Below are 26,067 nucleotides of genomic sequence, written 5' to 3' on the forward strand. Positions count from 1 at the left end.
AAGATAAGTTGTTTATCTATATTTTTGTCAAACCACCACCGCAGACATAGCTTTAGCATATATGCAACCCCCATCTCCTGCCCTCCATGATCCTCATGGTCTTCACTGGATTCATCCCACAACCCCATCTACACAGAACAAAAATATAAACAAAACATGTCAAGTGTTGGTCCCATGTTTCATGAGCTGAGAAAAAAAAATCCCAGAAATGTTCCATACATTATTTCTCTCAAATGTTGTTCACACATTTGTTTAGATCCCTGTTAATGAGCATTTCTTCTTTGCCAAGATGATCCATCCACCTGACAGGTGGGGAGTATTTCCGTCTGTAATAAAGCCTTTTTGTGGGGAAAGAATCATTAGATTTGGCTGGACCTGGCTCCCAAGTGGGTGGACCTATGCCCTCCAAGGCCCACCCATTGCTGCACCCCTGCCCAGTCATGTGAAAACCATAGATTAGGGCATAATGAATTGATTTTAAATTGACCCATTTCCTTATATTAACTGTAACTTTGTAAAATCTTTGAAATTGTTGCATGTTGCATTTATATTTTTGTTCAGTATAGATTCCAAATATGTTTCAACCCATACATTTCATATATACTTCAGCCTGGCTGCCAGCCCTTGCTGTGTTTAAGCTGGCCATTGACTACTCCTGTGTCTGGTGGAAGCAGGCCTGTGGGAATAAACTGAGCGCCTGCGGTTACTACTACAACAAACAACATCCTTCGGATCAGGTGCAGATGCACTTGATGTGCTTGTAAATTAGTGGTCACCACGAACAAAGTCTTGTTGTCCTTGTTTTTTGTGAACGTTTTATTTACACATTTTAGCAATTTAGCAGATGCTCGTATCCAGAGCAATTTACAGGAGCGGTTCGGGTTAAGTGCCTTGTTAAAGGTCCCATCGGCAGATGTTTATCATAGTCAGTTTTGGGGATTCGAACCAGCAACCTTTCGGGTTATTGGGCTACAGGTGGGTTATAAGTGCCTTGGGTCAGTGCTCTTATTCCTGGCTGGCTGGAGATTACAGCCATCACAGGCCTGGCCTGAGTATTGAGAAGGAGCCTGGGAGGCCGGAGTAAGAGGAAGGCACTGAACCTGAGAGGGTCAAGGCCATTGGTTCCTTCAGCTCAAGTTAGATCACAATACTGAAAACACTATGGTTGCAGGTTCAATTCCCGCATTGGCCAATTAAGCTGAATATGTGCCACTGTCAATGGCAGCTCTGTTAGTCACTTTGGATAAAAGTGCCTGCTAAATGACCATATTATTTATTATATTACGTAGTATCAACATTGAATATTTTATTTTGAACTATAACACAAATGAACATAGCAGTTTCTTCCATTTTGAAGGGACTTTTGATAACTTCATATGGTTTTGATAAAGGGATGTTTTCGGTTTGTTTATCATGAAAAACGGTATATGCTACGGGTTTATTGTACGGTATTCTCATGTTTTTAATTTTATGAGGATTTGTATCAATGACACTATTTGTGAATGAATGTGAATGTCATATTACTATAACAAATGTTTTATAACACAATGTGTTTGGAAATAAAAACTAACCCGAAAACACAGCTATTGCATTACGTTACTTGCTTTTCTGAAAATGCATACACTGTGTAAATGTAAGGAATAACGGTAGAAAATGCCATAATATTTCAGAAGGTGAGAGAACGAATAAGGTGAGGTCGCGCACAGGCGCACACGCATCCTAAATTGACAGGACGATGCTAAGCTGCATTCCCATCATCATATGAGCAGAGGAGGATCCCAGCACACCGATAGTGAAAGAAACAACGCCTCTGGATCAGAAAACCTGTATTATAATCCGATAGAGCTTTATCGCTGTAACCATGTCCGCCGGAGGAGACTTGGGGAACCCTCTGAGGAAATTTAAACTCGTCTTTTTAGGAGAACAGAGCGGTGAGTCGAGCATTTTGGAGAGCCTTGGCTTGGAGGCTTGCTTGGTTATCAGTTGCCAAACACGCTAATGCATCCTGAAGGCCATAACTGTGTTATTTGGTCTATTTGAAAGTTTTCACTGTTTTGTAAATGTTTTGAGAGGTTGTGTAATATGTTAGCTCAATCAACCAATTCACTGGTTCCTGTCACGATTTTGTTTTTGTAGAAAATTTGATTAGTCATCCATTGTGATCTAAAACGTCATGAAATAAATATGTCTTCCAGGTTTTCCATATGTTCATTTTAATTTAAACCAATTTCTCTATTTAAACATGTTTTATTTTAATGTATCATTGGTATTAGAGAAAGAATACAGTAGACGACGTGAAATACGAATGTGGATGTTTTGATGTGGTGCAGTGACCGGCAGAAAGATTCGTTCTGTTCCAAGATTATAATAACATGTTATCACAGTTCCATCGTTGATTATAGGCGTAAATGTAACATTAAAATATATAACATGACAAGCTATAATTTTTTGTTAGGTTTAAAAGGGATAAATAGATAAACAGTTCCCATGTGTCAGTTCGGGACACACCCAGGTTGGCGATGTCTGTAGAATGTATAAACCTCGCAGTCACTGTCTCCAATCTCCATCACTTGACTCACAGTTCCGTAACATAATGATAGTCACGAATGGTTTTTCCGTTTCGTAACATGATGCTGTATTCAATAATTCAATCATTTAGGGAACAATGACTGTTTACGTGGTTGATATGGCACAGATTCAAGAGTCTAGATCGATCATGGTTTAGCGCTATAAACCTCTTGGAATATGTGGTCACTGGTCAGACATCATACAGTCGGAATGGCTATACACATTTCGGTACAATCATGGAAGTGAAAAATACTAGTGGTTCATTTGTAATAGAATGGGTGCTGTGTGTGTGTGCGTGTGTATACTGTGTGTGTGTATGTACTGTGTGTGTGTGTGTGCGTGTGCGTGTGTACTGTATGTACGTGTACGTGTGTGTGTGTGTGTGTGTGTGTGTGTGTGTGTGTGTGTGTGTGTGTGTGTGTGTGTGTGTGTGTGTGTGTGTGTGTGTGTGTGTGTGTGTGTGTGTGTGTGTGTGTGTGTGTGTGTGTGTGTGTGTGTGTGTGCATGTGCGTGTGTATGTACTGTGTGTGTGTGTGCGTGCGTGTGCGTGTGTACGTGTGTGTGTGTGTGTGTTTGTGTTATTGCATTTGTATTTAGCTAACACCCTAATGGTTTTCTGTAAGGTATGTTGTAATGTAGCGGTGTGGTGCTGATTTCAAGCCTGTAATGGCCACTGCCCATAGCCTTCTGTAGGTCACTAACTGTGATGTACTTAGCTACAAGGAGCCTAAGACACCTAGACAAAGCGAGTGCAACATTGTCCATAGGCTAGTTATTGATTTTGTAACATTGTTTATTTACTGTATTTACTGTATTTACTGTATGTATGTATGTATGTATGTATGTATGTATGTATGTATGTATGTATGTATGTATGTATGTATGTATGTATGTATGTATGTATGTATGTATGTATGTATGTATGTATGTATGTATGTATGTGTAGACAATGTGGACAATGTATGTCCTGCACGGTATGTACAGGTAACTGCCAAAATAAAGGAAACATTAACATAACATGTGTTAATAGGGTGTGTCAGAACAGCTTCAATGCACCCTGGTATAGATTCCACAAGTGTCTGGAACTCTATTGGAGGGATGCGATGATTTGGAAAGGCACGCACCTGTTCATATAAGGTCCCACAGTTGACAGTGCATTTCAGAGCAAAAACCAAGCCATGAGGTCAAAGGAATTTTCTGTATAGCTCCGAGACAGGATTGTGTCAAGGCACAGATCTGGGGAAGTGTAGCAAAACATTTCTGCAGCATTGAAGGTCCACAAGAACACAGTGGCCTCCATCATTCTTAAATGGAAGAAGTTTGAAACCATACTCTTCCTAGAGCTGGCCGCCCGGCCAAACTGAGCAATCGGGGGAGAAGGGCCTTGGTCAGGGAGGTGACCAAGAACCCAATGGTCACTCTGACTGAGCTCCAGAGTTCGTCTGTGGAGATGGGAGAATCTTCCAGAAGGACAACCATCTCTGCAGCACTCCACCAATCAGGCCTTTATCGTAGAGTGTCCAGACGGAAGCCACTCATCAGTAAAAGGCACATGACAGTCCGCTTGGAATTTGCCAAAAGGCACCTAAAGGACTCTCAGACCATGAGAAACAAGATTCTCTGGTCTGATGAAACCAAGATTGAATGAACTCTTTGTTCTGAATGCCAAGTGTCACGTCTGGAAGAAACTGGTACCATCCCTTAGGGGAAGCATGGAGGTGGCAGCATCATGCTGTGGGGATTTTTTTCAACGGCAGGGACTGGGAGAAGAGTCAGGATCGAGAGAAAGATGAACGGAGCAAAGTACAGAGAGCTCCTTGATGAAAACCTGCTCCAGTGCGCTTCAGTTTTTTATCTTGTATACATTTGCAAAAATGTATAAACCTGTTTTTGCTTTGTCGTTATGGGGTATTGTGTGTAGATTGATGAGAAAATCCCCCCAATTTAATACGTTTAAAAATGAGTCCGTAACATAACAAAATGTGGAAAAAGTCCATGAGTATGAATACTTTCTGAATGCACTGTATGTATGTATGTATGTATGTATGTATGTATGTATGTATGTATGTATGTATGTATGTATGTATGTATGTATGTATGTGTGTGTGTGTGTGTGTGTGTGTGTGTGTGTGTGTGTGTGTGTGTGTGTGTGTGTGTGTGTGTGTGTGTGTGTGTGTGTGTGTGTGTATGTATGTATGTATGTATGTATGTATGTATGTATGTATGTATGTATGTATGTATGTATGTATGTATGTATGTATGTATGTATCTACTGTATGTACTGTAACTATGTATGTATGTATGTATGTATGTATGTATGTATCTATGTATGTATGTATGTATCTACTGTATGTATGTATGTATGTATGTATGTATGTATGTATGCATGTATGTATGTATGTATGTATGTATGTATGTATGTATGTATGTATGTATGTATGTATGTATGTATGTATGTATGTATGTATCTACTGTATCTACTGTATATACTGTATCTAATGTATGTATGTATGCATGTATCTACTGTATCTACTGTATCTACTGTATGTATCTACTGTATGTATGTATGTATGTATGTATGTATGTATGTATGTATGTATGTATGTATGTATGTATGTATGTATGTATGTATGTATGTATGTATGTATGTACATACTGTATCTATGTATGTATGTATGCATGCATGTATGTATGTATATACTGTATCTACTGTATGTATGTATCTACTGTATGTACTGTAACTACTGTATGTATGTATGTATGAATGTATGTATGTATGTATGTATGTATGTATGTATGTATGTATGTATGTATGTATGTATGTATGTATGTATGTATGTATGTATGTATGTATGTATGTATGTATGTATGTATGTATGTATGTATGTATGTATGTATGTATGTATGTATGTATGTATGTATGTATGTATGTATGTATGTATGTATGTATGTATGTATCTACTGTATGTATGTATGTATGTATGTATGTATGTATGTATGTATGTATGTATGTATGTATGTATGTATGTATGTATGTATGTATGTATGTATGTATGTATGTATGTATGTATGTATCTACTGTATGTTCACCCTTGTGTTCTGTTCATCTTCCAGTGGGGAAAACATCACTGATCACCAGGTTCATGTACGACAGCTTCGACAACACATATCAGGTAAAACTTGTCTCCTTTATTTAATGTTCAGGTACAAACAAATTACAGGACATAAATTACAAACAAATTACAGGATATCAATTAGAGTACAAAGTACAAAGGGCAATACAAATCTAATTACCATAGATTTGATTAGATGTCAGTGCTTGGCCTACACACTGAATAGCTTTTTATGTTTCCTATCTATCACAATACATATTTTCTTTTGTGAATAACAAACTATAGAGGGTGAAACACTGTACCCTGTGGGATACACATGACTGTAAGTCGCTTTGGATAAAAGCGTCTGCTAAATGGCATATATTATTATTATTATTATTCTACATTTTTATTGTTCTATTATTGCTAATATCACTTTCCTGTTGTTTTCTTTGACAGGCAACCATTGGGATTGACTTCTTATCAAAGACCATGTACCTGGAGGACCGAACAGTAAGAAACGTTGTCAGTTTCCTGAAAGGAACACACAGATCAACACAGACTACATGATTTCTACACTTTTAGTGGCCTGGCACGCTAACTAGTACAATAGCATTCCAGCCATTACAATGAGCCCATCCTCCTACAGCTCCTTCCACCAGCCTCCACTGAACTATACATACTTGTACATACTACATACTAATTACATCGACGAGGCATTCCTAAATGAGAATGTATTCTCATTTAACTTACCTGGTGAAATGAACTGAAGTAAATGTCTTAATACAGAGTTGTTATTTAGCCAGTACTGTATCTCTGTGTATGCTATCTATCTAGGTGAGGCTGCAGCTGTGGGATACAGCTGGCCAGGAGCGCTTCAGGAGTCTGATTCCTAGCTACATACGGGACTCTACTGTCGCTGTGGTGGTATATGACATCACAAGTGAGCATTACAACTCACACACACACACACACACACACACACACACACACACACACACACACACACACACACACACACACACACACACACACACACACACACACACACACACACACACACACACACACACACACACACACACACACACACACACACACACACTGTGTACTATAGGGGCTTGTCATTTTGGTGTACACAGTAAAATACAGTAAAAAGGTTGTAAATAATGTATTCTACAGACATGAACTCGTTCCAGCAGACCTGTAAGTGGATTGATGACGTTCGAACAGAGAGGGGCAGTGATGTCATCATCATGTTAGTGGGCAACAAGACAGACCTGGAGGAGAAGAGGTAGGTCTAGTTCAGGGTTCCCCAACTGGCAGCCTGCAGGCCGAATTTGGCCCACGGGTGGTAATATTTGGCCCCCCAAGTTGTTGGACATAATTTTTATTCATTTAATCTTTATTTAACTAGGCGAGTCAGTTAAGAACAAATTCTTATTTACAATGACGTCCTAGGAACAGTGGGTTAACTGCCTTGTTCAGGGGCAGAACAACATATTTTTACCTTGTCAGCTCAGGGATTCAATCTAGCAACATTTTGGTTACTGGCCTAATGTTCTAATCACTTGGCCACCTGCCACCCTAGGACTGTACGACTGTAAAAACCCTAGGAAATCAGCTCCAAGTTATTTTCATGTAAGAAATCTGTTCCCAAGTGTTCCCATGCATACTAGAAAGAGACATGATTGTATACAAATGTAAGCAAGGTTTGTAATGATTATGTTTTAGTCAAACATTATATCTGTGTGGGCTTCTTGCGGTCAATTTGTACAAATTTGAGTAATTATGTTCCGGCCCCCCGACCATCCTCAAAAAAAATGTGTTTCGTGGCTGAAACTAGTTGATGATCCCTGTCTGAAACTAGTTGATGATCCCTGTCTGAAACTAGTTGATTATCCCTGTCTGAAAGTAGTTGATGATCCCTGTCTGAAACTAGTTGATGATCCATGTCTGAAACTAGTTGATGATCCCTGTCTGAAAGTAGTTGATGATCCCTGTCTGAAAGTAGTTGATTATCCCTGTCTGAAACTAGTTGATGATCCCTGTCTGAAACTAGTTGATGATCCCTGTCTGAAACTAGTTGATGATCCCTGTCTGAAACTAGTTGATGATCCCTGTCTGAAACTAGTTGATGATCCATGTCTGAAACTAGTTGATGATCCCTGTCTGAAACTAGTTGATTATCCCTGTCTGAAACTAGTTGATGATCCCTGTCTGAAACTAGTTGATGATCCCTGTCTGAAACTAGTTGATGATCCATGTCTGAAACTAGTTGATGATCCATGTCTGAAACTAGTTGATGATCCCCGTCTGAAACTAGTTGATGATCCCTGTCTGAAACTAGTTGATGATCCATGTCTGAAACTAGTTGATGATCCCTGTCTGAAACTAGTTGATGATCCCTGTATGAAACTAGTTGATGATCCCTGTATGAAACTAGTTGATGATCCCTGTATGAAACTAGTTGATGATCCCTGTCTGAAACTAGTTGATGATCCATGTCTGAAACTAGTTGATGATCTTTGACTGAAACTAGTTGATGATCCCTGTCTGAAACTAGTTGATGATCCCTGTCTGAAACTAGTTGATGATCCCTGTCTGAAACTAGTTGATGATCCCTGTCTGAAACTAGTTGATGATCCCTGTCTGAAACTAGTTGATGATCCGTGTCTGAAACTAGTTGATGATCTTTGACTGAAACTAGTTGATTATCCCTGTCTGAAACTAGTTGATGATCCCTGTCTGAAACTAGTTGATGATCTTTGGCTGAAACTAGTTGATGATCCCTGTCTGAAACTAGTTGATGATCCCTGTCTGAAACTAGTTGATGATCTGTGGCTGAAACTAGTTGATGATCCATGTCTGAAACTAGTTGATGATCCCTGTCGGAAACTAGTTGATGATCTTTGTCTGAAACTAGTTGATGATCCCTGTCGGAAACTAGTTGATGATCCCTGTCGGAAACTAGTTGATGATCTTTGTCTGAAACTAGTTGATGATCCCTGTCGGAAACTAGTTGATGATCTTTGTCTGAAACTAGTTGATGATCCCTGTCTGAAACGAGTTGATGATATTTTGCTGAAACTAGTTGATGATCCCTGTCTGAAACTAGTTGATGATCCCTGTCTGAAACTAGTTGATGATCCCTGTCTGAAACTAGTTGATGATCCCTACGCTAGTTTATATCTGATAAATGTATTACATTTACACTGACTGTACAAAACATTAGGAACCCATGCTCTTAGGATGACATAGACCGACCAGGTGAATCCAGATGAAAGCAATGATCCTTTATTTATATCACTTTCTAAATCCTCTTCAATCAGTGTAGATGAAGGGAGGGAGACAGGTTAAATGATGATTTTAATTCCTCGAGACAATTGACACATGGATTGTGTAAGCGTGCAATTCAGAGGGTGAATGGGCAAGATAAAATATTTAAGTGCCTTTGAATGTTGTATGGTAGTAGGTGACAAACACACCTGTTTTATGTGTCAATAACTGCAACGGTGCTGGGTTTTTCGCGTTCAACAGTTTCCTTTGTGTATCAAGAATGGTCCACCACCCAAAGGACTTTCAGCCAATTTGACACAAGTGTAGGAAGCATTGGAGTCAACACGGGCCAGCATCCCTGTATAAGCTTTCCGGAGGGGTAGTTTGTCTGCCTTAATGCTACTTTTTCAATCCCTTTAAATTGATTATATATTCATTTACAGCGTGAACATGAGTCACCTGATTTGATTCAATTATGCATCAATTGTTCAACGTCATTGGTTCTACATAAACCGTTTAAGATGTCTAACAAGTATTTCCCTTGAAACATTTGAATGCATGCTATGGTCTGATTCTCCCACAGGCAAATCACTATTGAGGCGGGAGAGCAGAGAGCCAAAGAACTGAACGTGATGTTCATCGAAACTAGTGCCAAGACAGGCACCAATGTCAAACAGGTGATTCTTGCTATATAAATTTAGCATTTCTTAATTATGTCAATCATGTCACTCACTCAAACATAAGATTTAGATTGTGGAAATTCTTTCTAGTATGTCGTTTTATTATGTTAGTTTGATTCTATTCTTTCAAACTATTTCCCCTCCTCTCTCGCTCTCTCTCTTCCTCCCTCTCTCTTTCACTTCCTCCCTCTTCCTCCCTCCCTCCCTCCCTCTCTCTCTCTCTCTCTCTCTCTCTCTCTCTCTCTCTCTCTCTCTCTCTCTCTCTCTCTCTCTCTCTCTCTCTTTCTCTCACTCTTTCTTTCTTTATTTTCCTCTCTCCCTCCCTCCCTCTCTCTCTCTTTCTCTCTCTCTCTTTCTTTCTTTATTTTCTTTATTTCTTTTCCTCCCTCCCTCCCTCCCCCTCCCTCCCCCTCCCTCCCTCCCTCTCCCTCCCTCTCTCCCTCCCTCCCTCTCCCTCTCTCTCTCTCTCTCTCTCTCTCTCTCTCTCTCTCTCTCTTTCTCTCACTCTTTCTTTATTTCTTTTCCTCCCTCCCTCCCTCCCTCCCTCCCTCCCTCCCTCCCTCCCTCCCTCCCTCCCTCCCTCCCTCCCTCCCTCCCTCCCTCCCTCCCTCCCTCCCTCCCTCCCTCCCTCCTCTCTCTCTCTCTCTCTCTCTCTCTCTCTCCCTCCCTCTCCAGCTGTTTCGGCGTGTTGCAGCAACCTTACCTGGGATGGAGAGTTTGGACGATGTGAACCCTGAAGGCAGTATCCTTTAGAACAGAGAGTGAGTGACTCAACACCGTTAATCAAGGCTCAGAACAACGAAGAGAAACTCAGTAGAGGGAACAAATTCTTTAACTCATCGTGGTTGCTGGCAGAAATCGGCTGCCATCTCCATTGCAGTGAACCAGTAATACGATCGGTTTGTATGGAATCTATACTGCCCTACAAAGTTCACTAACTACGTTATGGTACTTCATGATGTATTTTGATCGATTGGCTTGTTCTTGTTTCAGGTAACTAAATACCACATTAATCAGATAACATATCTGGCCTTTACAAGAGATGAAAGGTTTTGTAGGGCAGTATAGGACAAGGGGAAAGGATCCCCCCTAATGATGCTATAGCAGGATAGCAGCCTAGTGACGGTATAGTAGGGTAGGCCCCTGTACCTAGGGAGTAGAGCCCTGCACAGGCATGACATTTCTAATACCCACAACATTCAGGCCCTACCGTTCCCTGGCCCGTACAGTTAGCTGCTCCTCACTGTCTGTCCCCCGCTCCATCCCTGCACTGCTGCGTCTATCTGCTCCAATACGCTCTCTACATGTGTGAGTATCCATAACAATGGCTCCGCTTGGCTGCTCACCAGACGAGAGGGACTGACAGAGTTGGCTGCTCACCAGACGAGAGAGGGACTGACTGAGTTAGCTGCTCACCAGACGAGAGAGGGACTGACTGAGTTGGCTGCTCACCAGACGAGAGAGGGACTGACTGAGTTGGCTGCTCACCAGACGAGAGAGGGACTGACTGAGTTGGCTGCTCACCAGACGAGAGAGGGACTGACTGAGTTGGCTGCTCACCAGACGAGAGAGGGACTGACTGAGTTGTTAAGTAGCTTCTTTAGATCACTCTAAACTCTGTCAAAAGTGTGAAATAATCTCTCCAGTTGAAGCACTTCTGACACCGTGTTATAGTGTTAAGAGATGATTGTACAGAGACACTGTGAATAAGAGCAGGAGGGTGTGAATGGCTCAGCTTCAAAATGTTATTGATCAATTGAATAATTCTTGAAAATGATACCCAAGCCTGGCCAATACCCTAGTTATTGATTTAAAAAACAGTCCCTTCCTAACTCAATGTATAATGTCGGGGCCCTTAGGGCTCGAGTTGTGTAGCAGAGCTGTACTAGGAAGACATGATGAATACACTATTGTGGTTGGAAGGAGGGCGTACTGTAGTTCCATATAGTGTGGAATTGTGTGATCGTGAGTGTGAGAGAGAAAGAAAGAGTGTCTATTATATTGCATTAAAGTCATTTTTGTTGATGTTATGTTACAGTTTTGTTACTTAGAATGGAATATGCAGATAATGTTTAACCATTTTCTATGTATTCCCCAAGGTTTCCTTAATTGTACACTTTCCAGTGATTGACATAAAGCTGGACAAACCAGCAGAACCCACTGTCCCAGAGGGCGGATGCTCGTGTTAATGCAGAGCTGTCAGATATCTTTCTTCACACCATAGGCTTGTTGTGTTGCTTCCTACTGGTTAGCTTCCAGTTGGCTTTTCTGATTGGATATGGGCCTTACACCATATATATCCGATTAGACGAATCAAGTGTTATTTCAGTCTTCAGTTGTAAAATATTGTATACTTTGTCAATATGTAGCTAAGTGCCGGACAAGAAAAAAACAAAAAACAAAAAAACAAAAGGGAAAATGGAATGAAACTTGAATTATTTTCGCCGTTATGTTTTGTATTTTTTTATATAAAAGGGAAAGCACCAAAAATGAGGCTTAAATGGGGAGAAGTGGGCCAGTCCATTTTCAAGATGGCTGCCCTGTCTGAATGTCTGCAGCACGCATGCACGCTGATCTCATGCCTCTCCTCTGGCTCTCGAACCCCGGAGCTGCTCGACTAACTTAGAATGTTTTATAGCGTAATAATAGCATACTCATATCAACAATGTGTCCCAATTCATATTCCCCACAGGAGTTGCTTTACCCTAGATTCACCCTAGTTTCACCATAGTTACTGTAGCTGTGAAAATGTGTAACTCAATGGGCAACTTTTATAGAACAACTGTGCTGTGGTACAAGAAGAAGAAACCAATGGAATTTCACATTCCCTCCCCGTTCCCCCGGCAACACATAACGATCCACTGTATATAATAATGTAATATGTATGTCGTGAACGTCCCTTAGTAAAAGTGGTCATTGTTCACCGGTATGAATAATCTAACAATGTTTAATGATTAATAAATAAAAGATTAAAAGGGCTTCACTCTAACCATCCACACTTACCCATTTCACAAGTGTCTCTTCTGCTTTACTCGTCGTTATATTTATAATCCTTTCAAATACACTGTATATCAGACTAAGTCAGAATGTAACATGTTTTAATTCTACATAACATGATCCTCTCATTTACAGTTCAAATCAACTTGTATTTGTCACATGCTCTGAATACAACAGGTGTAGTAGACCTTATCATGAAATGCTTACTTTAAATCCTTTAACCAACAATGCAGTTCAAAAATAGTAAAATAAAAAAATAACGAGGCTATATACAGGGGTACCGGTATCAAATCAATAACTATTAAATGATGTTGGGCATAGTGGGCACATGGTCTGGGGGGGGGGGGGGGGGGGGCGAGTGTTATAGCAGAAAGTGTTATAGCTGTGGTATAAGCGGAATAGTCAACTCAGGGCTCTATGCGTTTCCTGGTAAATAATGCAACTCCGTGGAAGGTTAGTGCCACGGCGCTGTGCGTGGTGGCACAACTTCCAAATCGTGCATTATTTTCCACAGAAAGCATAGTCCTTCATTGATTATCCCTTAATTATGTGTTAAAAACCATTAGACAATTATAATGCATATAGTGAGCCAATATTTACTTAGATATTAACATGCAAATTAGGCCTAAGTGACCTAAACATTAAGACAAGGTGAGCAGAGACATGAGTCCCAAGTCAAAGTAGCACATCTGATTGAGGACATGAAGCAGATTATGCAGATGTTTGCTCAAATTAAATCTCAACGCTCAAGAGGTGGCACACATAGTTAATAACAGGTCACTGTGACTGGTTGCCAGTGTGTGTATGTCCCTTCTGATTGGTTGACAGTGACTCAGGTGTTTCTGGGTTTGCTGACTGGAGTAGATGGGAGGAGTAGGCAGGGTTGAGACCAACGTTGACAGTGGCATCACCAGAAGAAGTGCCCTCTTAAATGACAGCACTGGCTTCATTGGGGCAGCTGGGGTCCTTGTGGAAGTTGAGATTCAGAGGGGCACGTGGGTAAGTTGGCGTAGATGTTGGAATGTAGGGGTTGGTCATTTATTTCCTCATAGTCACCATCACAACCCTGGAAAGGAGGAAAACGAGGAGAGGGATGGGAGGACTTACGAGAGGGAAGAACATACACTTAACAAAAACACATGTCAAGTGTTGGTCCCATGTTTCATGAGCTGAAATGAAAGACCCCAGAAATGTTCCGTACGCACAAAACTCTACATTTTGTACACAAATTTGTTTACATCTGTTAGTGAGCATTTCTACTTGGCCAAAATAATCCATCCACCTGACAGGTGATTAAGCTGATTAAACAGCATGATCTCACACTCAATGACTGCTACATTAGGCAGATATTTTGTAGGAAACAATCAAAATTGTCAAATTTACTTTAGACAGATGCCAATGTTGTCATTAGCTAGCAAAGTTTGTCAAATCCCTAGCAATGCTAATTAGATAGAATTCGGTGTGCTCCCCTCACTCTTATCTAGCTAGCTAACATTATACTAGATGTTTGTAAATTCCCTCTGGGCATTCGTAAATTCAGAACGTTGTCAGATTGTCATAGTAAATTCAGAGCATTTCACTCCTGGAACGTTCAGAGAGAACACTGGACGCTCTGGCCGAGGAGTAGGGTTGATCCGAGCATTCTGATTTCACAACAGCAGTCAAGCACCCAAGCGAACTGGCTAAAGTTGGCTAGCTTGCTAGATACTTCTGACAAATGAGGGAACTTCTCACTGTCAAGGCACAGGAGAAGACCCAGATGCAGACAGTTTCAAAGCAACAAAAATGTTTATGGGCTGAAATAAGATCCCAGAAATGTTCCATATGAACAAAAGTTTCTCTAATTTTGTATATCCGTTAGTGAGCATTTAAACTTTGCCAAAAAAAGCCATCTACCTGACAGGTGTGGCATATCAAGAAGCTACACTGTTATACATAGCTCAGTATTGGGTATCCAGTAATCTGTTCAGGTGGGTTTGAGAGCTGCATTTCCACCAACAGGGCACACACACTGACCTCTCTGTTGATCCCAGTGTTCACCGTCGATGCAGAGGAGACAGCTGTAGAACAGACAAAACACAGCTCACTATTTGGCTCCAGCATTCTGTTCAGGTGGATTTGAGAGCTGCATTTCCAAGAACAGGGAGCCGAGGGCACACTGTTCACAATGAGACCTCTATTGTTCAATCAGGGCCAAAGGATGATTTGTACCTCTGTCACTCAGCTGTGATATGCCATGTTCATCAACATTCTCATGACGCTCAGCCATACTGATGTCCACAATTCAAGTGGTGCCCAGTCATTCTTAAGAGGGGCTATGAGTGTTGTCTAAATTACACTATAGTAGCTTGGAAATGAATGACAATGCCATTATGCAGTTATTTTGTAGGAAACAATTGTCATCAATATGTAATTTACTTTAGACAGATGGAAATGTCATCATTAGCTAGCAAAGTTCTTCAAAACTATCTAGCAATGCTCATGTTAATTAGCTATAATTCAGTGTGCTCCCCTCCCTCTTATCTAGCTAGCTAACATGATACTACGGGGGTGTTCGTAAATTCACTCTGGAGTGTCAGAGTGCGCTCAGTGTTTTCTGGGCGTTTGTAAATTCAGAACATTGTCAGATTGTCATAGTAAATTTAGAGCGTTTCTCTCTCAGAGTTCAGAGAGAAGACTGGATCCTCTGCCCGAGGAGTAGGGTTGATCCAAGCATTCTGATTTCACAACAGCAGTCAAGCGGCCAAGCTAACTGGCCAACTTGCTAGATACTGCCGACACAAATGAGAGAATTTCTCACTCTGTCAAGGCTCAGGAGAAGACCCAGATGCAGACAGTTTCAAAGTAACAAAAGTTTCACAAAAACAGGGGGGCAGGTAGAGGACAGTAATCCAGAGCAGAGTCTGAAAGGTACAGAACGATAGGCAGGCTCAGGCAGGTAGAGGACAGTAATCCAGAACAGAGTCTGAAAGGTACAGAACGATAGGCAGGCTCAGGCAGGTAGAGGACAGTAATCCAGAACAGAGTCTGAAAGGTACAGAACGATAGGCAGGGTCAGGCAGGTAGAGGACAGTAATCCAGAGCAGAGTCTGAAAGGTACAGAACGATAGGCAGGCTCAGGCAGGTAGAGGACAGTAATCCAGAGCAGAGTCTGAAAGGTACAGAACGATAGGCAGGCTCAGGCAGGTAGAGGACAGTAATCCAGAACAGAGTCTGAAAGGTACAGAAGGATAGGCAGGCTCAGGCAGGTAGAGGACAGTAATCCAGAGCAGAGTCTGAAAGGTACAGAACGATAGGCAGGCTCAGGCAGGTAGAGGACAGTAATCCAGAACAGAGTCTGAAAGGTACAGAACGATAGGCAGGCTCAGACAGGTAGAGGACAGTAATCCAGAACAGAGTCTGAAAGGTACAGAACGATAGGCAGGCTCAGGCAGGTAGAGGACAGTAATCCAGGGTGGTGTGACAAGGTACAGAAGAGTTAGGCTCTTTATGTTATCTAGAGCTTTGGATACTATAACTGCTGCCTGCAACAATTTAATGGAGTTTCTTTGCCAACATTTACTGACACCGGTCATATTCAACAGGTGTTGCAGTTCGTAAATTCAGTTATTCTGCACTCCTGTCACAGAAGAGTGCTCTAAAATCAGAGTAGATGGCCAGAGTGAATTTACTAACGCTCTTAGCTAGCTATCGTTATACTACACCTAAAGTCAATTGGATGACATCACAATGATAACAGAAGGTTCTCCACCTAATTATTTGTTTCCAAATCACTATAACGCACTTTAGACTAAATCTTAATCAGTTCTAGTTGAGAATGCACTAGTCAGTTGAGAATGCACTAGTCAGTGTTCAAGAGAACACTCAAAACAATAGTGACGAAATGTGCTATCATGAATATGTTAATTATTTATTTGAAATTAAGTGTGAAAAGGAGCATTTACATGTTTTGACAGCTTGTGCATTTCTCACCTGTTTCCTTGTTGCATTTCCATCTGTAGACTATAAGCAGACCGACTACAAGCAGCAATGTAACCAGACTCATAGATACTATGATGATCACTGATGCTCCTGGAACACAGACACACAAGTAGTGCCAATACTTCACAATCAGCTATTTAACTTACACAAGGCCTTTTTACACTAATATGTAATACAAGATCTGCCTCTGATAAAATGTTACATTTTATGTGCATCTTTTTCTGTTTACATCCTATTCTTACATTAGCCTTGGATGTGGTGGCCAACAGCAGCTATTAGCATACACCATAGTATATAGACTACCAAAAGGCTAGCTGTTCAACTATACAGGAGCTCCTCATCTAAACCATAATGCAAACTTAAGTAATGCATCAAATCACAGGTGTGGACATTTTCCCCCAGTTGGTTGAGGCAGCCCAATTCTGATCTTTTTTTCACTAATATTTTGACCAATCAGATCAGCTCTGAAAAATATCTAATGGGTTGTCCGAGAGTGGGTTGTCTTGATTTGGCTCCAAATCAGTAACTTAGACTACAAAAGTATGTGTTGTGAAACCAGTTTCAAAAAGAAACCAGCATACAGTAGTGTTAAGGCTCATAGGCTGTGTTCACGCAACTTTTAAACAATCACAGATATTTTCAAATAATCTTTTTCAGAGCTTATCTGATTGAATTAGTAAAAAAACACAGCCATAAGAGCTTATTTACCAGATCCATTGTGTGTTGATGAGATGGATGATGGTGAGATGGCTAAGGATGATGAAGTTGGTGAACCAGGGTTTGATGCGGTTGTAGTAGGTTCTGTTTTGGTGGTGATTGTTGGTGCTGCTAAAAAGGACCACAAAACAAAGTGACAATTATCCACTCGGCTTTTCCATTTTCTGCTTGGCTAACAACAAAAATGCTGTCTACTGGTATTAAAGTAGTTCTTGCAGGGGGATGTTGTAGAAAAGGATTGGAAACAGGAATACGTAATAGGGGGTTTTAACTCCACCTAAAAATACAACATGCCATGTAAAGGCACAGGGACGAAGTCCAAAACAAACACATGTACAAAAACACAGGGATGTAACCCAAACAAGAGGTTAAACCTCTAATAAACACCACACCACATGAACAAAAACACAGGGATGTAACCCAAACAAGAGGTTAAACCTCTAATAAACACCACACCACGTGTACAAAAACACAGGGATTTAACCCAAACAAGAGGTTAAACCTCTAATAAATACCCAGGACGAGACCCATAATAACGAGGACACAATACACCACCGCACATGTACTCACAAGATCAACGGTCATGGGACCAATAACCAACCACACAATGGTGAGCAGAGGGCACATATATACAATTACTAATCAGAGGGAATGGGAACCAGGTGTGCGTAATAGGACAGTTCAGTGCCGCCTAGAGGCCGGTGACGTAGACCCCCGGAACTGGTGCACGGAGTGAGCAGGAGTACGGGGAATCGGTGACAGAAGTGTTGTCAGGGAGAGACATTGTTTGTACACTATACCACTCAGAGGCGGGAATCAGATTTGACACCAGATCTGTCTCTTTACAGTACAAAAATATGTTTACAAACTAGCGTGGTGTAAAAAGGATCCATTGTGTGTTGATAGTGTTATGATATGGAGGGAAGGTTAGAGTTAGGACATTGACAAACAACACACTACCATGATACACTTTCACACTACATCCTCAGGTGGCAGCACCAACCGAGTCTAGATGCGGAGCCAAGTTTCTAGTTGCACACAGGTGCTGCCAATTAAGGTGTGTCCCAGCTGGCAGAGCCATGAGGCTGCTGGTTTTTGTTTGGCCATGATGCCTTTCCTTTGTTTGTGAGTCTTTAGTTTGGGCATGCTTTTTTTCTACTTTTCATTTTTTTATATATTTATTTTTCCGTCACCATCTGAACAAAATAATAATCCACTTGGACTGGCTGACCAAGAGGTCAAGAAGGAGCTGGCCCTGGACCTAAGATAAGTTGGCTGGGTTCACACACTCAAACACATAGATCCCCTGAACGCAGCTCACTCTCCAGATCCCAATCACCTGAATTCTGATCACCTGTTGACACCTGTATGTCATTATCACACACTATTTAGTTCAGTTCTTTGCACCCCATCATTGTGAGGTATTGTTTGTTTTGTGACACACTTCTATTCGGTGCTCTGTTTTTCCCGTAATTTAATCCTCCTGTGTATGATAGGCTATTGAGGTAGGCAAAAACGGATTTCCTGTTATCAACCTATTGCCTGATCTCCCGGGCGACATTACTAGCCTTTCCCTTCCTGTACTGTTATCTTGTTGTCCCCCTTTGTATGACCTTCTGCCTGCCCCTGGACCCAGCTACCTGCCTCCTCCTATGGTCCTTTACAATAAAGTTGGAACCAGGTGATAATTGGAACCAGGTGTGATGGAAGACAAGACAAAACCAATGGAAAATGAAAAGTGGATCGGCGATGGCTAGAAGGCCAGTGACGTCGATCGCCGAACGCCGCCCGAACAAGGAGAGGGACCGATTTCGGCGGAAGTCGTGACAGTACCCCCCCCCCCCGAGACACCGGCCTCGGGGATGACCCGGAGGGCAAGTCGCAGGGCGATCCAGACGAAGACGGTGGAACTCCTGCAGCATAGAAGGGTCCAACACATCCTCGGCTGGAACGCAGCACCTCTACTCTGGACCGTACCCCTCCCACTCCACAAGATACTGAAGGCCCCTCGCCGATGCCTCGAATCCAGTATGGAGCAAACGGAGTAGGCCGGGGCCCCCCCGATGTCCAAAGGGGGCAGAGGAACCTCTCGCACCTCAGACTCTTGGAGTGGGCCAGCCACCACTGGCCTGAGGTGAGACACATGGAACGAGGGGTTAATACAGTAATTGGGTGGAAGCTGTAACCTATAACAAACCTTGTTCACACTCCTCAGGACTTTAAATGGCCCCACAAACCGCGGGCCCAGCTTCCGGCAGGGCAGGCGGAGGGCAGGTTTCGGGTCGAGAGCCAGACCCGGTCCCCTGGTGCGAACACCGTGGTCTCACTGCGCGTCACTGGGGTCTCACTGCGCGTCACGGCCTGCTGAAGGGAGACACAAACAGCTTCCCATGTCTCCTCCGCGTGCATAAACAAGTCCTCCACCGCAGGAACCTCGGTCTGACCCTGATGCCAAGGTGCCAGAACCGGCTGGTACTCCAGTATGCATTGGAAGGGAGAGAGGTTAGTGGAAGAGTGGCGGAGTGAGTTCTGTGTCATCTCGGCCCAGGGCACGTACGCCGCCCACTCCCCGGCCGTGCCTGGCAATAGGACTGCAGAAACCTACCAACATCCTGGTTCACTCTCTCCACCTGCCCATTAATCTTGGGGTGAAAACCTGAAGTAAGGCTGATCGAGACCCCCAGACGCTCCATGAATGCCTTCCAGACCCTAGACGTGAACTGGGGACCCCGATCAGACACTGTATCTTCAGGCACCCCGTAGTGCCGGAAGACGTGTGTAAACAGGTCTTCCACAGTCTGTAGTGCCGTCGGGAGACCGAGCAGAGGAATGAGACGACAGGACTTAGAGAAACGATCCACAACAACCAGGATCGTGTTACCCTGTGAGAGTGGAAGATCAGTTAGAAAATCCACCGACAGGTGCGACCAAGGCCGCTGTGGAATGGATAAGGGGTGTAACTTACCTCTGGACAGGTGCCTAGGAGCCTTACACTGGGCGCACACCGAGCAGGAGGAAGCATAAACCCTCACGTCCTTAGACAAGGTAGGCCACCAGTACCTCCCACTCAAACAGCGCACTCTCTGACCGATCCCAGAATGACCAGAAGAGAGTGACGTGTGGGCCCAATCGATCAACAGGTCAGGAACAGCAGACGGGACATACAGATGTCCAGCGACACACTGGACGGGAGCAGGCTCTGCACGTAACGCCTGCTCAATGTCCGTGTCCAGCTCCCACACTACCGACGCCACCAGGCAGGAGGTGGGGATCCATGGGCTTCCCCTCTGTGTCATACAGCTGGGACAATGCGTCTGCCTTCACATTCTGGGAGCCTGGTCTGTAGGACAGGGTAAACCCAAAACTGGTGAAAACATGGCCCACCTTGCCTGGCGAGGGTTCAGTCTCCTCGCTGCCCAGATGTACTCCAGATTGCGGTGGTCAGTCCAGATGAGAAAAGGGTGTCTAGCCCCCTCAAGCCAGTGTCTCCAAGCCTTCAAGGCCTTGATGACAGCCAACAGCTCCCAGTCCCCCACTTAATAGTTTCGCTCCGCCGGGATGAGCTTCTTCGAGAAGAAGGCACAGGGGCGGAGCTTCGGTGGGCATACCCGAGCGCTGAGAGAGCATGGCTCCTATCCCAGCCTCGGACGCGTCCACCTCCACTATGAATGCCAAAGAGAGATCCGGATGGACCTGACCAAAACCTTGGATAAACCTCCGGTAGTAGATGGCAAACCCTAAGAACCGCTGCATCTCCTTTAACTTGGTGGGAGTCAGCCAATTACGCACGGCTGAAAAAGAGAAACAACAGTCATCATTACTTTAAGACATGAATCCGGAAAATGTTAAGAATGATGAAAGTTTCTTCAAGTGCAGTCGCAAAAAACCATCAATGATGAAGACTACCACAAGAAAATAAGACCCAGAGTTACCTCTGCTGCAGAGGATCACTTCCATCTACCCCAGGTGTACTGGAAATGCGATATCCACGGAAGGAGATGGATTGCTAGATAATAGTCCAAATTTGAGATTTTGGGTTCCAACCTTTGTGTCTTTGTGAGACGCTGAGTAGGTGAACGGATGATCGCCGCATTTGTAGTTCCAACCGTGAAGCATGGAGGAGGAGGGGTGATGGTGTGGGGGTGCTTTACTGGTGACACTGTCAGTGATTTATTTAGAATTCAAGCCACACTTAACCAGCATGGCTACCACAGCATTCTACAAATAGGGCTATCTTGTGTATACCACCCCTACCTTGTCACAACACAACTGATTGGCTCAACTGCATTAAGAAGGAAAGAAACACCTGTTAATTGAAATGCATTCCAGGTGACTACCTCATGAAGCTGGTTGAGAGAATGCCAAGAGTGTGCAAAGCTGTCATCAAGGAAAAAGGTGGCTACTTGGAAGAATCTCAAATCTCAAATATATCTTGATTTGTTTAACAGTTTTTTGGTTACTACATGATTCAATATGTGTTATTTAATAGTGTTGATGTCTTCACTATTATTTTACAATGTAGAAAATAGTAAAAATAAAGAAAAACCCTTGATTAAGTGTAAGTGTGTCCAAACTTTTGACTGGTACTTTATGTAGCAATTGCAGATTGCCCCTGCAATTGTTACATGTGCATAACAGAACAATACACCTGCATTGCTTGCTGTTTGGGGTTTTAGGCTGGGTTTCTGTACAGCACTTTGAGATATCAGCTGATGTACGAAGGGCTATATAAATAAATTTGATTTGATTTGAACAATGCATTCATAAGCTTGATTAGGAATGTATGTTATAATATGTTTAGTTTGGAAGTGACAAAGTTTTGAGGATCCAATGTTTACACTACCTTCAGAGACTTCAAGGTTCACTTTAATGTAGTTATCTTGTCCCCATGTGTCCACTCCACACCAGTATCTCCCAGCATCATTTAACGTCAGGTTGGTGATGGTCACAATGAAGACACTTTCCTCTCTGTTGTCCTTCAGCGAGTATCTCCCGTTAGAAGCACTGTTTTCCCCTGCCTCAGTCTTAATAACTTTGTCTTTATTAAAAACAGGACAATCCCCTTTACAGAGGTACTTCTGGTGGCTCCTCCACTCCTCTCTATAGGGGCATCTGATCTCTGCCTTGCCCCCCTCATATCCTTCCACTGTGATCAACTCTGCTGAACACACACTCCACACAGCAGCTGCAGGACACACCAACAGTCTCATTACAAACAGTACAAACACCCCAGCTTCCATTTCACATACTGTAAGAGGGGATTCTGGTCTGGTACACAACTGGTGATCACCATCACATCCATCAGTACATACTGGACCTTGTGTTCCTCAGTGTCCCCTCCCCTTTATCTAACAGCATTATCAGTGAGTGAATGGAGTTACACTGTAAAATGTTACAACCAAATGTATCCACCTATAGAGAGGAGTCACTGGACATGTGTTCATTCAGACTGATGTACTCACCTAAGAGGAGGACAACCTTCAGTGTGAGGACCAGCAGGATAACCATGATGACTTGTGGCTCCCAGCTAGTTCAAGTCTCTTTAGACCCTGTACACCCTGTTTACTCCAGTTAAATCAAATCAAATCAAATTGTATTAGTCTCATGCGCCGAGTACAACAAGTGTAGACCTTACAGTGAAATACTTACTTACGGGCCCCTAACCGACAGTGCAGTTTAACAAAAAATATGGATAAGAGACGCAGGGTAGTCACCTCAGACCTCTACGTCCAGTTACTCTCCCAGTACAGGAAGGTCTGCTCCTGCAGTGTGTATGAGAACCCCTCTGAGAGTGAGTGTGTGTGTGTGTCTACGCTGAGCCACAGAAGTCCTGCTGTTTCACTAAGTACTTCCTGAAACCATTTCACTTCTCAGTAACACTTTATAATAACGTCTGGCAATAAACAATTTGTAAGACATTTACAGTGCCTTGCGAAAGTATTCGGCCCCCTTGAACTTTGCGACCTTTTGCCACATTTCAGGCTTCAAACATAAAGATATAAAACTGTATTTTTTTGTGAAGAATCAACAACAAGTGGGACACAATCATGAAGTGGAACGACATTTATTGGATGTTTCAAACTTTTTAACATATCAAAAACTGAAAAATTGGGCGTGCAAAATTATTCAGCCCCTTTACATTCAATGCAGCAAACTCTCTCCAGAAGTTCAGTGAGGATCTCTGAATGATCCAATGTTGACCTAAATGACTAATGATGATAAATACAATCCACCTGTGTGTAATCAAGTCTCCGTATAAATTCACCTGCACTGTGATAGTCTCAGAGGTCCGTTAAAAGCGCAGAGAGCATCATGAAGAACAAGGAACACACCAGGCAGGTCCGAGATACTGTTGTGAAGAAGTTTAAAGCCGGATTTGGATACAAAAAGATTTCCCAAGCTTTAAACATCCCAAGGAGCACTGTGCAAGCAATAATATTGAATAATATTGAAATGGAAGGAGTATCAGACCACTGCAAATCACCATATTAATAATTTATTCCTACAATAAATATTAAATAAAAACATATACTGTATATAGACAGATTTTCAAACAACTTTTAAATGATTTGTTAATGATTTACTAGTTAGGATGGCAGGTAACCTATGGGCCAGTAACCGAAAGGATGCTGGTTTGAATCCCCGAGCTGACTAGGGCGTTCTCGTTGACAAGGCACTTAACCCTAAATGCTCCTGTAAATCCCTCTGGATAAGACCATCTGCTACAGTGCCTTCAGAAAGTATTCACACCCGTAGATTTTTTCCCACGTCTCATTGTGTTACAAAATGGAATTAAAATTCATTGTCAATTTATAATTAAAACAATATAATTACAAATGTGGAAGCAAACAGGAAGCAGTAAAAAGGATGAATAAAATAACATAAAACACAGAGGATGTCTAAAAAAGTCACTGATTGAAGGCCAAGCTAAAAGATACATTGTTAACTGTGATTTTAAAAACCTCAGTGGTTTTTGCTCCTTTTACCTGAGAGGGCAAGCTGTTCCATAACTGAGGGTCTTTGATAGAGAACATAGATTAGAACATTTTACACACACACACACACACACACACACACACACACACACACACACACACACACACACACACACACACACACACACACACACACACACACACACACACACACACACACACACACACACACACACACACACACACACACACACACACACACACACACACACACACACACACACACACACACACGCACGCACACACAGCCCTGTTCACAATGAGAACTCTATTTCTCAGGGCCAAAGGATGATTGTATGTGCAAATAGTTTCTTGGAATTGAAAACTGGATGTGAAAAGAGTAATTTCCCTTATTTGACACAGTGTGTGTGTGAGGGAGTGTTTCTCACCTGTTTCCTTATTGAATTCACATCTATAGACTATGAGCAGCCTGACCACAAGCACCAATAGCAGCATAACCACATTCCCAGATACTATGATGACCACTGATGTATCTGAACACAGAAACAAACAGTACCATTAGAACACATACTTACAATCAGCACTTCTGTTCAACACTCTAATGTACTTGTCCTCTTGCTCAGTTGTGCACCGGGGCCTCCCACTCCTCTTTCTATGCTGGTTAGAGCCAATTTGTGCTGTTCTGTGAAGAGAGTAGTACACAACGTTGAAAGAGATCTTCAGTTTCTTGGCAGTTTCTCGCATGAAATAGCCCTCATTTCTCAGAACAAGAATAGACTGATGAGTTTCAGAAGAAAGGACTTTGTTTTTAGATATTTTGAGCCTGTAATCGAACCCACAAATGCCGATGATCTAAATACTCAATTAGTGTAAAGAAGGCCAGTTTAATTGCTTCTTTAATTGGAAAACAGTTTTCAGCTGTGCTAACATAATTGCAAATTGATCAATTAGCCTATTAAAATGATACACTTGGATTAGCTAACACAACATGCCGTTGGAGCACAGGAGTGATGGTTGCTGATAATGGGCCTCTGTACACCTATGTAGATATTCCGTAAAGAATCTGTCGTTTCCAGCTACAGTAGTCATTTACATCATTAACAATGTCTACACTGTATTCTGATCAATTTGATGTTAATTTAATGGACCAAAAATGTGCTTTTGTTTCAAAAACAAGAACATTTCTAAAGACCCCAAACTTTTAAATGGTAGTGTAAATATTTACACCCGTATGTCGTTGTCTTCTCTGTTGGAATCCGGTCCATCTGCTGGAGAGTCAACCGACAGAAAGTCTCTGGTTATGTAAATTATGGATACGCCAGGCATACACATGGATGTTTTATAGAATAGATGTTTCGGCGGTTGTCGGTATTCTTGTCCTAGACTTACGTAATTTCCAGCTGCAGACTAGTAATTATACGTCTAGGATTTGCTCATATTCTGTAGTGATCGATAGTCTCAGAGTTGAACCATTTCCAGCCGTGTAGCCAAAACTATATCTGTATGGTCTCCGTGGCCTATAGAGTTGTCACGTTCTGACCTTAGTTCCTTTGTTATGTCTTTGTTTTAGTTTGGTCAGGGCGTGAGTTGGGGTGGGTAGTCTATGTTCTTTTTTCTATGTTGTGTTTATGTGTTTGGCCTGGTATGGTTCTCAATCAGAGGCAGGTGTCGTTCGTTGTCTCTGATTGAGAATCATACTTAGGTAGCCTTTTCCCACCTGTGTTTTGTGGGTGATTATTTTTCCGTGTCAGTGTTTGTTACACACGGGACTGTGTCGGTTTTCATTTATTTCTCTTG

The 26,067-nt window shown here is 42.3% G+C and overlaps 2 protein-coding genes across 5 annotated transcripts; one reads left to right on the forward strand and one right to left on the reverse strand.

Annotated features, from left to right (window-relative positions):
- The first annotated feature begins 1,731 nt into the window (after positions 1–1,731).
- On the forward strand, positions 1,732–12,721 carry LOC124042062 (ras-related protein Rab-6B-like). The gene is made up of 8 exons (XM_046360378.1): positions 1,732–1,931; positions 5,683–5,741; positions 6,120–6,173; positions 6,498–6,603; positions 6,843–6,954; positions 9,523–9,616; positions 10,295–10,361; positions 11,744–12,721. The coding sequence occupies exons 1-8, from the start codon at positions 1,862–1,864 to the stop codon at positions 11,806–11,808; spliced, it is 627 nt and encodes a 208-aa protein (XP_046216334.1). The 5' UTR covers positions 1,732–1,861; the 3' UTR covers positions 11,809–12,721.
- On the reverse strand, positions 12,701–23,101 carry LOC124042061 (CMRF35-like molecule 5). 4 transcript variants are annotated; one of them, XM_046360373.1, is made up of 7 exons: positions 23,029–23,101; positions 22,777–22,872; positions 22,158–22,499; positions 17,306–17,425; positions 16,589–16,687; positions 14,633–14,676; positions 12,701–13,682 (listed from the first exon to the last, which is right to left on the reverse strand). In XM_046360373.1, exons 2-7 carry the CDS (start codon positions 22,820–22,822, stop codon positions 13,563–13,565), a joined length of 771 nt encoding a protein of 256 aa, XP_046216329.1. In that variant the 5' UTR covers positions 22,823–22,872; positions 23,029–23,101; the 3' UTR covers positions 12,701–13,562. The 4 variants fall into 4 exon arrangements, with proteins under 4 accessions (XP_046216329.1, XP_046216330.1, XP_046216328.1 ...); XM_046360374.1 differs by having other exon boundaries at positions 17,306–17,422; positions 22,777–23,082; XM_046360372.1 differs by having other exon boundaries at positions 22,777–23,081.
- Between the last annotated feature and the right edge of the window lie 2,966 nt (positions 23,102–26,067).

The sequence above is a fragment of the Oncorhynchus gorbuscha genome, linkage group LG08 (genome assembly GCF_021184085.1).
Source record: "Oncorhynchus gorbuscha isolate QuinsamMale2020 ecotype Even-year linkage group LG08, OgorEven_v1.0, whole genome shotgun sequence".
In the NCBI taxonomy this organism is placed as follows: domain Eukaryota; kingdom Metazoa; phylum Chordata; class Actinopteri; order Salmoniformes; family Salmonidae; genus Oncorhynchus; species Oncorhynchus gorbuscha.